The 15,830-nt window shown below is 50.6% G+C and overlaps 1 protein-coding gene across 2 annotated transcripts; it reads right to left on the bottom strand.

Annotated features, from left to right (window-relative positions):
- Positions 1-259: 259 nt before the first annotated feature.
- On the bottom strand, positions 260-15,342 carry KLF9 (KLF transcription factor 9). Of its 2 annotated transcripts, none has more exons than XM_015849132.3 (2): positions 14,447-15,342; positions 260-3,889 (listed from the first exon to the last, which is right to left on the bottom strand). In XM_015849132.3, the coding sequence occupies exons 1-2, from the start codon at positions 14,922-14,924 to the stop codon at positions 3,660-3,662; spliced, it is 708 nt and encodes a 235-aa protein (XP_015704618.1). In that variant the 5' UTR covers positions 14,925-15,342; the 3' UTR covers positions 260-3,659. The 2 variants fall into 2 exon arrangements, with proteins under 2 accessions (XP_015704618.1, XP_085384348.1); XM_085528222.1 differs by lacking the exon at positions 14,447-15,342 and adding an exon at positions 13,189-13,449.
- Positions 15,343-15,830: the final 488 nt, after the last annotated feature.

Genomic DNA, 15,830 nt, shown 5'->3' with positions numbered 1-15,830 from the left:
ATTAATAATAACAAGCAATGCCAGGACCTTTGATGCCAGGTTCATATAGCATTTAACTCATGGAGTTCATCGTGTGCAGCAGCATTTTTTTGTTTTTTAATAATCATCCAAACTGGTTTACATGATCACCTTTTGACTCCAAACATTCAGAACGACATTTGTTTTTTTCCTTTTTTCTTTCTTTTTTTTTTTTTTTTTTCCTTTTTGATTTGGACAATATATATATATACATATGTACAAAAACATCTATGCCTACTTCTTTTTCTTTTTCTTTTTTCTTTTTTTTTTTTTGCTTTTATTTTATTTTATTTTTTTATTTTTTTTTACAATTTCATGTGATTTACAAAACAGGACAGCAAAATAACTTATAAAGGATACGAATACTGTACAAAAATAAAACTGATCAAACTGCTGGAAGTTGGTATTTTACAGTGTTACAGATCACGAATCTGTAAAACAGCATTTTGAAGAGCACGTCCAGTCTGGTGTGTGCTGGACTAAAAGGTCCATCTGCAAACTGAAAACAGATCTGTAATAACGGTGATGGAAAAACTGTTTCAAAAAATGAAGTATGTTGAGTTATGTATAGCTATTACCTTTAAAGCCATGACTTCTCTATAGTAATGGGCTTTCTTAACCAAGGAGAGGAGCTGTCCTAACTTCAGCACTATTAATTACTTCCAAAATAGTACAGTAAGTACGAATGGTATTAGAGAACTTGATTTTCCTTTTCTTTCCAACATCGCAACACTCTTCAGAACTTAACTTCAAGATGCAGAAAACTAACCTGGAGTTTGTTCATGTGTTAGATCCGTTCTTTGTCTTTACCAGAACAACAACTAAAAACCCTAATGAATAACACGATGAAATGGATTCCCTAAACCTGATCATTCCCCGTGTACTCTGCTAGTGGTTAATGAATCACGTTAATGCCGTCTGTCCTACGCTGAAACACAGTGTGCATTACAGCAAATTGGTTACTGCTTCAGAAGGGTTTTTCTTTGTTTGTTTGTTTCGGAAACAGGATGTTGTCATCGGTGATAACAACCGAAGTCTGTTTTTCCCTTCTTCTGTGGACCTAGGTACCTTCCCCTCCCCCATTAATTCTTTTGGAAATGGAAGAAATAATGACGACGTTTCCTTAGATGTGCATTCTACCCCAAATTTTGAAGCTGGGATCCATGAATCTGGCCATTTACTTTCACATGTAGGTAACTAAGTGACCAAAACACTTGCATATTGGTTTAGGAGCTGCTTATTGGATGTGGCTTCCCATTGTGGTTGACAGCACGTGAGGGTGTTCTGTACTTCACAGGACCAGGCCTTAAGATTACTGCCTTTGTCCTACAAAACTGCAACAACCCAGACTGTGGGGCAGGCTCAAAAGCTTACTATGATCTTCACAGAGAAGACAGAAAATGAACGCACGCTCCACTGGATCTCACTGGGTGACGCATGGCCCTGACACCACTCAAGAAGGCAGCGTTAACAGTACTGGTAAGCAGAATGATTTCTGTATTCCTAGACCAGTAGAAATAACCGAGGCTGCCTCTGTTTGTTAGGAAGAACATACATTCCTACAACTCAATTTGGACACCAGAAATTAAAGTTTGGTTTCTAAAACAAATGTTTCACAAAGCTGAAACGGAGGTAGAAAGTGTGCTTGGTTTCCTGATGTCTTCACTGAAGAAAACACATCCCTTTTACTCCACAGGCTGCTCAGTATCCCTAATGCCTTAAAAGCAGTTCTCTTCACATAGACGGAATTTATCAAGAACTACACAGGTAAAAACACTATATGCAAACTGATTTCTAATGCTGAAAGCCTTATACAACTGTAGAAGAAAATACTCTACTCTCTGAGTTCATTTCTTAACATCTGTTTCTAGGAAGCAAGCTTTTTTATCAGGTAAAACAATAAGATACTGTAACTGCAGGTGTACTAACAGGATCTTTATGTACAGAATTTTACAAGATGACCTAAATTCATCTGCAGTGGAAACACTTCAGACTTCAGTGTGATTACTCCCGAGATGAATTGGGCCCTAAGTCTCTATAGCAGGGCTGCACCTCCCCTTCCTCTTCTGGAGGAAGGAGTAAAAACAGAACAGGAAAAGAATGATTCTGGAAGAAATAATGTGTAAACATAATTCTCCCCCCTACAAGTAGCTGGGGAGGGGAAAAGAAACAAAAACAAAACAACAAAATCAACACCAATAACCTTGTATGGTTCATGCTTTTAACATAAAGAAAAAAGATGAAATGCACAGAAAATTATCATGATTTGGAAGTTTCCCTTCAGTGATCATTTTGCTCCTTGTGGAGAGCAAAATGCAGCTCTAAACTAGAAGTAGTATTGCCTTGATCAGTATTGGATGTGTCACGTATGACACAGGTACGATTGCACGGTACCCAGGGAAGCTGATGCCAGAAGGAACATTAGGACACACCTTCTGTGTTGTATTTCCAATTAGCTCATGGTTTTTCCTCATACTCTACAGAAACAGCGATCAAGAGATACAGGAGCCCTTTTGAAGCGCTCTTTGCAATAAATTCAGCTGTTTCCATCAGCAGAGCTCTCTTAAGGAAAGGTCTACTCTCTCCATAAGCACACGGAACTCCCATTGGATGTGGCAGGAGTTAGGCACGTGTATGAAGAGAATAAATCTTTAAGGCAAGTGTATGAAGAGAAAAAGCCTGTAAAAAAGCAGCAGTTTATAAAGGTGGTAGCTGCTGTTATGCATCCATTCAAACGAAACACAGCAGAATAAAGCACTGTTAGTGGCATTTCTATAGTACAGTACTGTATTTATTGACAAATGAAAAGATAGATCAATTGAGAGACGTATGTTTCTGCCCTCATCCTCCCCGCCACATTATGTAGGCTGACTTGTATTTTTCCAGGTAAACGGATAACAGAGCTAAATACACGTATGGTCAGAAAATGACTGAGTTGTTGTGTGTTGGTGTTTTTTGTTTTTTTGCTGTAAGTATCTGCTTGAATTACACATGTTTTTACTGGAAAAGTGCAGCTTATATTCAAAAGTATAGTTAATACAAAGAAAAATTAAAAAGACCCGGTTAGTTTCACAGGTCTTCTTGAGTATAAATTCACCTTATTTCAGAATATCAATCAGATGCTATTAGTAACACATGTAATGTTTCTCTTAACAGTCTTTTAAAATGAAGGATCGTTCTGAGATAGAAGTAAACCCACTTCTACAATGTGCTATGGAGTTTATATCTGAGAATTACTTATGTGACTCGGAAAGTGGTTTTACTTGACAGACTCTAAACACAAGCAGCATTACATTGTTCAACAAAACATGTTCATGACACAGCAATCACAAAGACCTCGGAGTCACGCTACTGTGGTGTCACTGGCCGGACTGTCCCGAGGGACATACATATGCCAGTCCGAATGCGACAGGCTGGGCAGGGCGGTGTTCCCGTCCTTCCCTCTTGCCGCTATCCCCTTCATCAAGATGGCTGTTCCCAGCCAGCACTGGAGAGCAGGAGCGGAGCACGCCGAGTGCTTAGGTTTTGGACATCAGCTACATGTGCTTCCTGATGGTGAGCGGGGGCCTCCTCTGCCTCTGCTCTCCGGGCCACAGCCGTGGCTCTCGCGCCCCGCTCCCCTTCCTGGGCCAGCTCTGCCTTCACGAGGAACCAGAGCTGGACTTTTTGGATCGCTTGATCATGCTGGGGTGGAACTCGGTGTGGCGGCGAGCGTGCTTTGTCAGGTGGTCGCTCCGCATGAAGCGCTTCTCACAGAGAGGGCACCGGAACTGCTTCTCACCGGTGTGGGTGCGGTAGTGCCGGGTGAGCTCGTCGGAGCGGGAGAACTTCTTAAGGCAGTCAGGCCATGTGCAGGGGAACGGCCGCTCGCCTGTAGGGAGAGAAGCATGACAAAGTGTTCAAGCAGCGGTGGGGGGACTGCGGGCGGCACTGACCGGAGGGATGTGGCCTTTGCTTCCCACCAGGCACAGGTGCCTGCTGAGCTGCTGACAATTCACTCAGTCAGGTGTTGCTCTCACCACCCACACGAGCCAAAACCCCTCTAACAGCATGCAGCTCGAGCTCCAGTGCAGAGCCTTACATGACCCCGCAGACTGTCATAACAACAGATGAGACCTGCCTACGCCTCTGTGTTCCTTATGTCGAGTGAGCTACGGCGGTTTGAGAGGGGAATGCTGGTATTGCTCCTCTGGTACTTCCATTCTGCTGAACAGAACCATCTGTAACTATTAGAAAAGCAGCCAAAGAAAATCCTTCACCTGCACTTCCTGCCTAGGAAGGACTGTGCAGGGAGGGAACTGGGAGAGCACTGCAGCCTCAGGGCTGCAAATCTGCAGAGCAGAAACCATGATGCCTGCCAGTGGAAGGCATCTGCCCCCTCACCTCCCTTCCCCCATAAGTTTGAGATGTTCCAGCAGGCGATGTTCTCCCCTCTGTATCTTAAATGTCTGCAGTCTATCTAAAGACAGGACAACTATTTTGTTATCACAGCTCTGCTGGTACAAACGTTTGCAGCGGTGGCAAGGAACCAAACCAAACACCTTAACCTTGAACATGCTGCACCTTTGTTTTGAAAGCAAGGTTGTCAGGAGCGAACAGTACCCACTGTCACCTTCCAGACACCCCAGATCCCTGTGGTTCAGCTCTGCAGGCTGCCCAGACCTTGCACAAATGTCTGCTAAGCTGACTATTCTGTGACACAAAAGGAAATAAAAGGCTTGCACAAAAGCTTTCAGTCACATACATCATGTACCAGAGCTGTTTGATGCCTTAATTCCTTTTCTTAAGAATCTCCTGAAGGGAATACAAACGACAGCTATGTGACAGCTATTTATAGTCAACCATGAAATATAAAAACTGTCCCAGGAGTCTTCCATCTTGGAAGAACTGGAAAGAAATTTGAAGAACTCCAGTATTTCTTGGTTCAAAATACGAACTTCTCTTGCTTACATGTGCAGATTGTGAGAAGAAGAGTCCTTTACAAGAGTGTGTGCCCTTGAGAACTCCCCAGCCACAACAGCTGAGAACAAAGACCAGCACAGACAGTGCAGCAGGCAGAAGGACAGCCAGGAGTGAAACTGAGGTCCTGGGAGGAGAATGGAGTATCGTGAGGGGCCAGGGGAATGGGTCTTGGCATCCCAAAGATGCCATGGTGAGGAGTCATCTGACAGTGGATCAGATAAGCTGAGATTCCAGAGATAAATGAGCTCTTGGTGGAAATCTGTCAAATAACACAGATGTTGCAATGGTTCAGCCTTCTACTTACACAGTGCTCCCTGCTGCACAGACTGCTCTGAGCCTGGCTGATCAGTATTTGGTACATCCTGGTGGAGGAGATGGAGCCCCAAGTCACCCTGGCTGGCAGGGCTTTCTTACAGACCTCTTATCTCCTTGCTGTGCTCTTTTAAAAGTGTCTGGAAGCCTTTCCGAACAACCACTGCCTGTGTAAAAGATATTAATTGAAGCTGTATATTTGCCCACATGTATGAAGGCCTTGGCTGCAGCTAAGTCAGTGCAGCACCAGCAGGCACTGTGTGATGGGGTCATGGGTCCTATCTGCCCGTACTCTGCCCACTGCCCACAGTCAGCATCCTGTGCACTTGGTGTACTTGGTAGTGGTACTGCTCTTCCTGCATGTATGAGACATCTCATATAAGGCTGCACTGCTCAGGGCATTGGAGGCAGCTCAGCATCTCAGCCCTTACCAGAAGATGCATTCCCATCATCTGCCTCAGGACAGATCTTCAGCTTGACAAGTGCCAGATTTGCTATAGGGACCAAGCATCTAGCCTGTGGCCATGGTCTCTGGGGCTCAGGCCTTCTGCTGTTTAGGCATGGCAGTAACCCAAACTGGTTGCTTAAAGCAGGGTTTTGGTGCTTGCAGAAGTTAAGAAAAAATACAGAGCCTATTTTCTGGTTCCTTCTGGAATATGATGGGAGCATCGCTGCCCTGCACAGCCATTTTGCCTTCTGTGGGGTGCAAGGTATCCGTGAGGCTTTGGGAAGAGGCAGCACTGGCCTGGGATCCCTCATGCCAGTTCACAGTATCACAGTGTCCAGACACAAGCATCGCTTCCCAGGGAAGGGAGGAAATCTTCCCTGCAGAAACAACCACACCTCTCTGCTCTCTGCATGGGGGCCTGGTGTGGTGGAGTCATGCCCTGGGCTCAGGGCACTGACAGACACAGACGGTGGTGATTCCTGAAGCACGAAGCTGGGGCCTGATGTAGGCCATCTCCTGCCACCCACCAGAGCGCAGCAGCAGCAAAGGGTTTCCTCACTTGGGTGGTGCAAACTCTAGAAGACTGTCACAACTGCTTCAGAAATGCATGTGTAAAAGTAGGCCAGGCATAATCCGCGACACAAGGAAGTGTTAGAACTCCACAAGCAGAGAGACAAGGGGGAGGGAGACTTCTCCAGGCTCAGGGTGTTTGTCTCCGAGCCTGGAGACCTGCTGCTCCCCTCAGTTACGGAGCCATCACCAATTACATGAACTCAGAGCGACAGCACTTCACTGACTGACTGAGTAGATGCAGCACAGCAGCGGACTGTGCACTGGGAGGCTCTCAAGGCAAGGCAGAGATGCCTGATGACAGGCGATGGCTGTGTGCTCGGCAGAGCTGGACCCTGCACACGCTGCTTCCTAGAGTATGGCAGAGGTGGGCAAGCCACAGCACGGCTGCGCTGCCACTTGAGCTGCCTCCACCCAGAGGCATCCATTTTGGTTCTATGTCTAATCCTGAGGTACTTTTTCCATATGATTTTTTCCCATCGGTTTTGAGAGCAGTACGGCTATGGCTTGAAATGAACAGAACAAACCACTAAAACAGGGTGTTGCTATACGTGGCTGCCTTTGGTGGCAGTATGCTACTTATATTTCTAAAGCGTGCCTGATGTTGGGTTTCTGCCAATCAATGAAGGGAGGGCCAGTGGTGCGCCACAGTACCTTAAAACTGCGTGTGACAGACTCTGCCCGAATATACAAAGGTGTAAGTAATTATCTTCAATAGAAATATTCAGGTTACACAAGTAACCACAGAAGTACGAGCTGAAACAGTTTATGCCAAGATGACATCACAGTGCAACTCAATGTTGGCCCTTCAGGGGCCTTCTCTGCCCCTGCAACTCCGGCTTGCTTTAAATCCCCTATAGATACAAAGACCACTGTAGATCCTCTCAAACTGCTCCTCTTGTTTTACCTGACTTTCCACCCCTGTTTCTCCTCCTCGCTCTCCACTGCAAGTAGTTTGTACCTTCTTTCTCTGAGAGTTTAAACTCTAAATCCAGGTTGCTTTGTACAGCCTGAGGTAGCGCCACATTATTTTGTTTCCATTTTATTCTGACTAGACCGAAAATTACTTAGCTTTTCGCTCTACCCTGAAATGTTCCTGATTTTCCCACTTGGTATTCTTAGGCAGCAAGGGCTTCAAGGGGAAAATATACATATATATAGAGAGAGAGAGAACGGGCATTAGCAGTCTTGTTAATAGTGCAGGTAGTCCCAAGATCCTCATTTCTCATCTGCCTTCTCACTATAAATCGCTGTGTTTGATGTGGATGACCGAGGTTAGGATCAGCAGCTCATGGTGTCTTTAGAAAAGCTGACTTTATTCAGGCAAGCAAGAGATAGAGAAGGTCTATAGCTTTCCCATGCAGGGGAAGAAAAAAAGCCATGTTTGGAATAGCTGAAGACAAAGCGGACAATTCTACATTTGTCTTGTAACAGGGCATGCACTGGTACTGGAGCAAATGGAGCTTCTGTGATGAGATCCTAATTTTTAGGGAATTACAAAAATTGCTTGAGCACTGACTTCACAAAAGACATTCAGAGATGGCTGTTGTTGAACATGGATGACAGTCTGACCAAGATGGATGCTTTGCTAACCTTGTACTTTTTTTTTTTTTTTTTTTTTGGCTGACAGAAGCAAAGTTGCACACTAGGATCTGTGGTAACACAGGACAGATTGCCATTGAAGCACTACAGCCAAATGGATTTAGCTACAGCTGCATGAATGGACACCCCCGACAAACCTGCATATTAAAGAAGAGACTGCCAGGCACATGGTAGAACTATTCTGCCTGATATTCATAGCAGCAAATGATGAAGTATTAAGCATTAAAACTGAAGAATCACTCCAAGTTTGACTTCTGGGATGTAGCAGATGTGCTTGACTCTCACTTTGTCTCTGGCCGTGGGACACAGCACAGTTAACCACCATCTCCTGCTGCAGCATCCATCTCTGCTCATAGCACCAGCCTGAAAGCCCAGGTGTAGAGCAGGTTGTGTGCTTCTGACCCATACCATCAAAACTGAGACAATGAGAGGAAAGATGGAAAAGAGAAAGCAAACAAACAAGGAAAGCTCAAAGAGTAAAATTTTTTGCCATGAGGCAAGACCTATCTTAGGAAACCAGGTCTAATGTTTGCATGAAGACAGAAGAAAAACGGGGAAAAAAAAGCATGCCCATAGCTTCAGTGTGTATAACCAACTCTGTAAGGTTCAAATAAGAAAACGTAATTCCTGCCTTCAGAACTTTTGCATGAAATCATGGTACCTGGAGAAGACCTGGTCCTGAACAATAATTTCCTGGCTTAGATACAACAATTATATCCTTTCCTATGTTCTCCATGCTTTCCTGTGAACTCACTCAGCTGCTGTTCCTGTGTGTCTCAGTGTCCCCTGAAGATCACAGGTTCCGTAGACAAGTAAGTATCTAAAGCATGTTCCAGCTCATTACAAGAAGAAAAATAAATAAATTGAAAGTAAGGACAGTCTTTCTTCCTTGCCAAAAGACAGGTCTCTTAGGTCTCTTGCTTTTTTTCATCCAGCGTAGTTGCTTGCCCCACATACGTGAATCAACAGCTTCCTTTGTTACACTGGATTCTGACAGAATGTCCTCTTTCAAGACGTTATGATGAAGATGGAACTTACAAACACCTATTTCTAGGCCTACAGACTGAAGGCTTTTCAGGTTGCCATTTTCCTTTTCCAAGATGTTCCAAGAAACCAAAGCATTAAAACACATGGCCACAGAGTAGAGAAGATGATGAGAAACAACAGAGCAGTGAGGACACTGGGTATTGTTTGCACAGAATAAGGATTCCTAGAATGCTTAAACCATGGCCAGCCCATCCTGCATGAAGATCATACACTGCTTATAGGATATGCAATGGGCACAGGGGTTGTACCAAGGTGTTTATTTCACCAGCACTCGAGACTGAACATCACAGGAAGATGTTAAAATGCTGCTTTCAGCATGTATTTACACTACCCTGACATTCTTAAAACCACCATTCAACAGCTGCTTATAAATGCAGGTGCTTGAGTTTCTTTCAAAGGAGCAGATGCAAAGCCACCTGCTAAGAGCCAGCACTGCTGAGCTGCTCTTCATCCCTCCAGTCTAGCAAGACTTAATCCTACCACTAATCACCAGATGTAAGGTACATAGAATCATAGAATCACTCAGGTTGGAAAAGACCTTCAAGATCATCAAGCCCAACCACAACCTAACCATACTACCCTAACTCTAACAACGCTCTACTAAATCACCCCCCAAAGCACCACATGCAAACAGTTTTTGCATCCTTCGGGTTCTCTACTAGCACCCTTCTCTGTCTGTCTTACAAAAGCCTTTCTTTGTGGAATTGTACTTCCTTGTACTTAATAGTCAGTGAGGACCTCTGGAAGGTGAACAATCTCATCAGAGAGTTTAATCTACACTTGTCATCAGTGAGCAGTGTCCTTGGCAGTAGACTCTACGGGCCTTTGATAAGTTTCTACCTCTTTTCCTTGTCTATCTTATCTTCATTTGAACTTCCTCCATTTTGCAGTAATGCTTAAATATTGACTGAGCAATGGAGAGAAATCAACTTCTGATCTCGTGCTCAGGGCACTTATATAGGATCAAAGAACACTGGGCCTAGGCTCCTGACCCATCCTGATAATTAAACACTTTCCAGGGCAGAGGACCCATAGTAGTTGTCTTTTTGGACTGCTCATGTGCAGATGATCTCAGTACTGAAGGCCAGCAGTGCACACAGACTGTGCTTAATGACTTGTGTCCATCCCTTCTGAAACAAATTGTACACTGGTCTCACTTTTACATGCACTTAGGAAGATGATTTTCAGCAATCTGGTGTGAATTCAATAGCCAGTATTTCAACAGACCCTTCAAATTACGGTAGAGATAGTGTTCCCAGGCTATTTACCCTTATCTGACCTGGATGATGTACTATGCCACCACAAACAAAAGCTACTCGAAGCATACTGCTTTGCCATCAGTCTGGCCTGTTAGTCCTAGCTCACCTCTTCCCTGCTTCTCCAGCCACAGGCCTGGGAACTCGGCGAAGCAAGGAAGGGCAGCCCATGGTGGGGAGTGGTCACTCTCAGGTGGATCCACACAGCTGGGACCACAAGCTGACAGACGCAGCTGACACCCAGCCACAGTCATCAGTGTCACAACAGTGTTTAGGAACTCAAATAGAGCTGAATTTTCAGTATTGCCATCTGGAAACAGGAGTGGGTGATGCCTGCTTACTGCTTCTGTCCTACACGTGCACTCCATTAAACAGGACTTTTTAAATTTAATATAACCCACAAAAATATTTCTGGAGTGCTCCTGCACTGTGACATATGCAGTTGTTTAATGTTTGTATTTTAAAAGGAAAAAACAAACAACAAACAACACATGTGAAAACCAAACTGAAAAAAAAAATCAGGAAACACTGCACTTGAGGATTCGTGCCTACCTTACTCAGCTGGCAGCTCTTCCAGTCAGTACAGTCATGTTTCTCTGAGCCCTGGAAAGGTGCCTAGCAGAACTCTAGCAATTTACACATTTCTGTTAACCCCTGTAAAAGGGAGCTTCAGATGGAGGTCTGGTTTTGTCAAAAATGTCCTGCTGGCTCCATTTCCTACTCATCTTTTTCTAAAGGAACTGGCAATGTGACATTGCATGAGCTGGATAAGAAGGACTTAAAATGCTAAATTTCAGATTATGCTCCCACAAAATACCCAAAAAAGCTCTGGGCAAGCAGAGGATTGTCAACACATCAGCATCTGTACAGTCTGTCAAGCTAGCAGTAATCTAGAACATAAATAACAAGCAACACAGTCGGAACCAAACTGATACAGGGCTGGGAAGACAACATGATACCTAGACAGCAGCAGTGAGCAGCTGCAGTGTTCCTCTCTTTCCACCAGAAATGCTCCTCAGCTTCCCTTCACCCAATGCCAACCATGGCCTCTGCCCACAGCCACCTGCTGAATGTCTCTTAGAGGCATGGCCAGGACAACTATAGGATCCTTCAGCTGCCTCATGACAAAGTTCTTCGTGTGGCTTGGATCTGGTCTCAACGATGACAGGGCTGGATGAAAAGCCAGTTGATGAGGGTGGACTTTTCAGGTGGCCACAGTTTTGGAGCATCTAAGCTCGTCATCAGGGGCATCTAATGTAAATATGAATTCCCCATCCAATGGGGTGTACTTCCACAGACAAGTAAACTGATTGGTCTTGCAAGAGGCATCTTAGAGTCCAGCTTCATAGTATCCTCTGTCCCACCTTCCTAACCATGAGGGCTTGCTCTCGGTAGCCACATGCTCTTTGACTGGCGTGGATTCACCTGTTTGAGTCTCTGCATTTTCACGGTAACCCTCTATGTATTTGATACTGTTCATTTTCTTGCTTGGCAGTTGTTCATTGCCTCCTGACCTCCGCATTGCTACTAGGGCTCTGGTCTTGTTCGCATCTCTCCTCTGCTCTGCAGGCCCCCAGGGAGCACTGTGCAGGACTTGGCCATGTCACCTCCATGCCGGAGACTATCTTGCAGAGACAATGCTCCTGTAACCCTCCCCTGCCACAGCCGAACTCCAGCTGTGTTTGCACATCCTGAGCAAACTAGCACCGTCCCAGGAGGGAGGGGATGCCTATGAGACCAAGGTAAGGTCACTTTGTAGGCCTGCTCTTCACCTGCCTTCCTGACACAGCTTCTGTCTGAGAGCCGCAGGGACAAAGCCACCTCGGCTCTCCTACACGAAGTGCCACACCCCTCAGGGCTGCTGCAGAGCTCTTACCGAGCCACGTTCCTACTCACGCCCTCAGAACCCAAACAACCAATTCCAATCTACTTGCATAGCAGTGATGAGACAGGCAAGGCAACGGCTTAGTTTCAGCTGCAGGCTTGTCCTCACATTCATGGGCTTTTGCATGCTAATACGCTCAGGTTTGCACGCATGAATGAGTGAAGGAGTGCCTGTTCATATGGCAGAAGCACCAAGTGACCTAGAGCTATCCCTGCAGGACAGGGTTAGGCTCAGGCTGCCTGGCTCCCTCCTCATCCCACACCACCATGTCCCACTAAGCACAGCTCACTGCAGGTAGAAGGTGTGCAGTGCTATTGGCACCACTAAGGACAGTGCCACCGATGGGTTCTGACACACAGCCAACCTGGGCCCTCTGGAGCGTGAGCTCAGCTGATAGGGCCAAACTCCAAGGAAATGCGTACAGGTGTTTTTGGTTTCTGAAATAAGGGAAACCTCTGAACAAGCAACATTAAAACACCATTCATAAGATACAGACTTCCAACTTCAGGCATCAAGTCTCTTGTCTTCTGCTCTTCTGCCTTCATTGGACACTTTGAATAGACACTCACTGGGGTGTAGAGCTGGGATCTAAAGCTCGTGGGACTGATGGGGAGTGAGAGACTTTGTCAAAATAAGGGCAGATGCTGTTACAGGAAGCTCAAAAATGAACAGGATTATTTTCCAAGACCAGGAGACCAGAGAATAAATGTTAAAGATGTAAGACAAGGAAGCTTCTTCCCACGACAGTATAACTGCTTCAAGTAAAGGCAATGAAGCAGCAAGTGATTTAATTTGGTGGCCTGACGGAAGATGGATGGGAGTGAGTGATTCAAGAGGCTCAGAAACAAGAGAGAAAATATTTAGTAATAATTTAAAAAAAAAAAAAAAAAAGGAGGGGGGGGGGAGGGCAGGGGGAACGGGGGGGAAGAAAATGGTACTGAGAAGGGAGTACTAATGCTCTGCAGTATGCCGCTATGAATAACTCCGGAGGTCCAATCGAATCCCACTGTTGCTATGGAATTGTTCTGCCATCTATAAAAACAATTGGCACCAGCCACATCGCTCGTGCTCCCACCCGCAGCAGTTACCTGTCCGCGCTGGGAGGCGCCGGACCTCGGTGCTCCGGAGCCGGCAGCGCTCTGCCCACGCAGCAGTCGGGGGCCGAACCGAACCCCCGCCCGGGGCGCTGCCTCCCTCCCGCGCCACACGGGGGCTGCGCGCACCGCGCCCGCTGCAGCACCGCGGGGCTGCACCGCGCATCGCTCCGCACGTCATCCCCTGCACGCCGCCCCGTGCGTGCCTGCGTTGGTTCCCAGACCGGGGCGGGTATCCGGGCACTGGGCGCTAAGTAGAAACGGTGCCAATCCCTTTTTTCTGCCGCTGCGAGCCAAGCTCCTGCAGCAAGCAGGGCACGGTTACACTCCGGCTCCCCGGGGCTCGGCTCTCCGTGCCGATAACGGCGGCTCGGGCAGGGGGCGGCACCGCCCGCCGCTGGAGCAGCTCCGTGCCGGGCAGCACCGCGCCGCAGCGACCCCCGCGGCGCTCAGGACTCGGGCAGTGCCCGCGGTACGATCCGCCGGGAGCGGGGCGTTGTACTTGGCCGCTGACTGTCGCTACCAACAGACACAGCGCGGAGAGCAGCGCCCGCCTATTGTACATTCGAAGCGCATGAAATACGCGCGGGCAGCGTTTGTCGCCGTGAGCCGCTCCTCCCTGAACCAGCGCACAACCCCTGATTTCGAGGCAGTTTTTAGGCAGCTGCGCTGCACAGTGACCCCGACAGCGGCTCACACACGTCATTCTGAGCTCGGCCGCTCGCACTGAAGGGATTAAGGGGGAGGGGGGGAGCCAAAAAAAAAAGGGAAAAAAAGCAGCAAAGAATCCCCCGCAACCGGGATCCGGAGGCAGCGCCGCTGCGGCTCCTTCCCCGCGCCCGGTCCCGCTCAGCCACGCCCTCCTCCCTCACGGCCCCGGGAAGCGCCGCACCCGCCCCAGGACAGCGCCGTGTGCCGGGCGGACCCTCCCCACTCAGCTGCCCCCCGCCCCCAGCCCGCGCCCCGGCTGCCGCAGCCCCGCGGCCCCGCCCGGAGCGGCCGCACCCCCCCCCCCCACCCCACTCCCACCCCGCTCCCCGGTTCCCGGTCCCGGCCCGCGGCACTGCCCGGGGAGGGGGGCGAAAAAGGGTGAAAGGAGCAGGGGGAAAACGGTGGAAGGAGCGAAGGGAGAAGAGCGGAGAAAGGCAGCGCGCGGGGGGGCGCGCGCGGGCAGCGGGAGGAGGGGCGGGGGGCGGCGCGGCGCTGGCCGGGTTCACCCGAGGACACGCGGCTCCCGCCCGGCGGCGCTGACCTGTGTGCACCCGGTAGTGCGCCTTCAGGTGCGAGGACTTGCCGTACACCTTGCCGCAGCCGCTGTACGGGCACTTGTGCCGCTTCTCGGCCGCCAGCTTCGCCTTGGGAGCGGCGGCGGCGGCGGCGCCGCGCAGGCGGGAGGGCGGCGCGGGCTCGGGGCCGGAGCACGGCGAGGTAGCGGCCGCGTCGCTGTCGGAGCCCGCGTCCTCGTCGGGGCTCTCGAGGCTGTCGCTGCAGACCGAGGGCGCGGGCAGCGGGCGGTACTTGTTCAGCTCCAGCAGGCTCTTGGCGATGGCCAGCAGGGCGCAGTAGTCCTTCCAGGCGTCCCGCGGGTCGCGCATCTCGCGGCCCGTCTCAGCCTCCCCCGGCACCTTCAGCCGCGCCGCCGCCTCGGGGGAGGGCGGCCCGGCCGAGCGGTTGGAGATAGACACCAGGCACTGCGCCGCCACGAAGTCCACGTAGGCGACGGCCGACATGCTGCGGCCGCGCCGTGCCCGCGCCCGGTCCGTGGGCGCGGCGGGGCCGTCAGCGCGGGGCCGCCGGGGCCGCGCCGCCGCACGCCATGGCCCGCCGGGCGCCGGGGCGGCGGGGCGCGGGGCGTCCGCCGAGCGGGACAGGGCGGCGAGGCGGGGGGCGGGCAGATAAAGAGCGGCGGCGGCGCGAGGGCGGGCGGGCAGCGCCCTCACCGCCGCCCCCCGGGGGCGGCGCGCAGCCGGCGGGGGGGAGCCGGCGCGGCCGGGAGCCGGGCGCCGCGGGAGAGGAGTGCTGAGCGCCCGCCGCGCCGCCCGCCCGCCCCGCACGATGCTGCCGGGGCACGGCCGCGCCGCGGCCCATCACGTCAGGAGCGGAGCCCCCTCCCGCCCGCCCCCCCGATTGGTCGGCGGGCAGGGCCGCCCGGCTCTGTTTACCTTCTCCCCCCGCCGCTCGCGGGCGCCTTTTGGCGGGGGGTGTGTCCGCCCGCCGCGCGCCCCGCCAATCGCCGCGCTCCCTGCGCAGGCCGCGTGCTACTCCGGGCGCCCCGCCGCGCCCGCTTAAAAGGGCGATGCCGAGCTCGGCCAGGAGGGACGGCGGCGGCGGCGGCCCCGCGGGGCGGCGGGCGCGGCGGACGCCCCGGGAGGCGGCGGTTCGGGCCGGCGGGGCGGGCGAGGGGCGCGTGTCGGGGCGGGGGGGGCGGCTCGGAGGGGGCCGCCCAGCGCCTCGCGGGTTAAGTGTCTCGCCGGGAGCCCTGCCGTCCCAGCAACCGGCCGGCCAATGGAAAGTGCGCCGGCTGATGTCACTGCCCTGCCCGCCGCCAATCCGCAGCGCGCTCCGAGGGGTGCGCAGAGCCCGCACCGCCGCCGGGCCCCGCCCCGCCCCGCGCCCGGACCGGGGCAGCCTCTGGG

Source organism: Coturnix japonica, chromosome Z (assembly GCF_054131305.1).
Source record: "Coturnix japonica strain WE chromosome Z, WE-NBRP24, whole genome shotgun sequence".
Taxonomy (NCBI): domain Eukaryota; kingdom Metazoa; phylum Chordata; class Aves; order Galliformes; family Phasianidae; genus Coturnix; species Coturnix japonica.
Note: the sequence above shows the minus strand (reverse complement) of the source record. Positions and strands in the feature narration are given on the sequence as shown.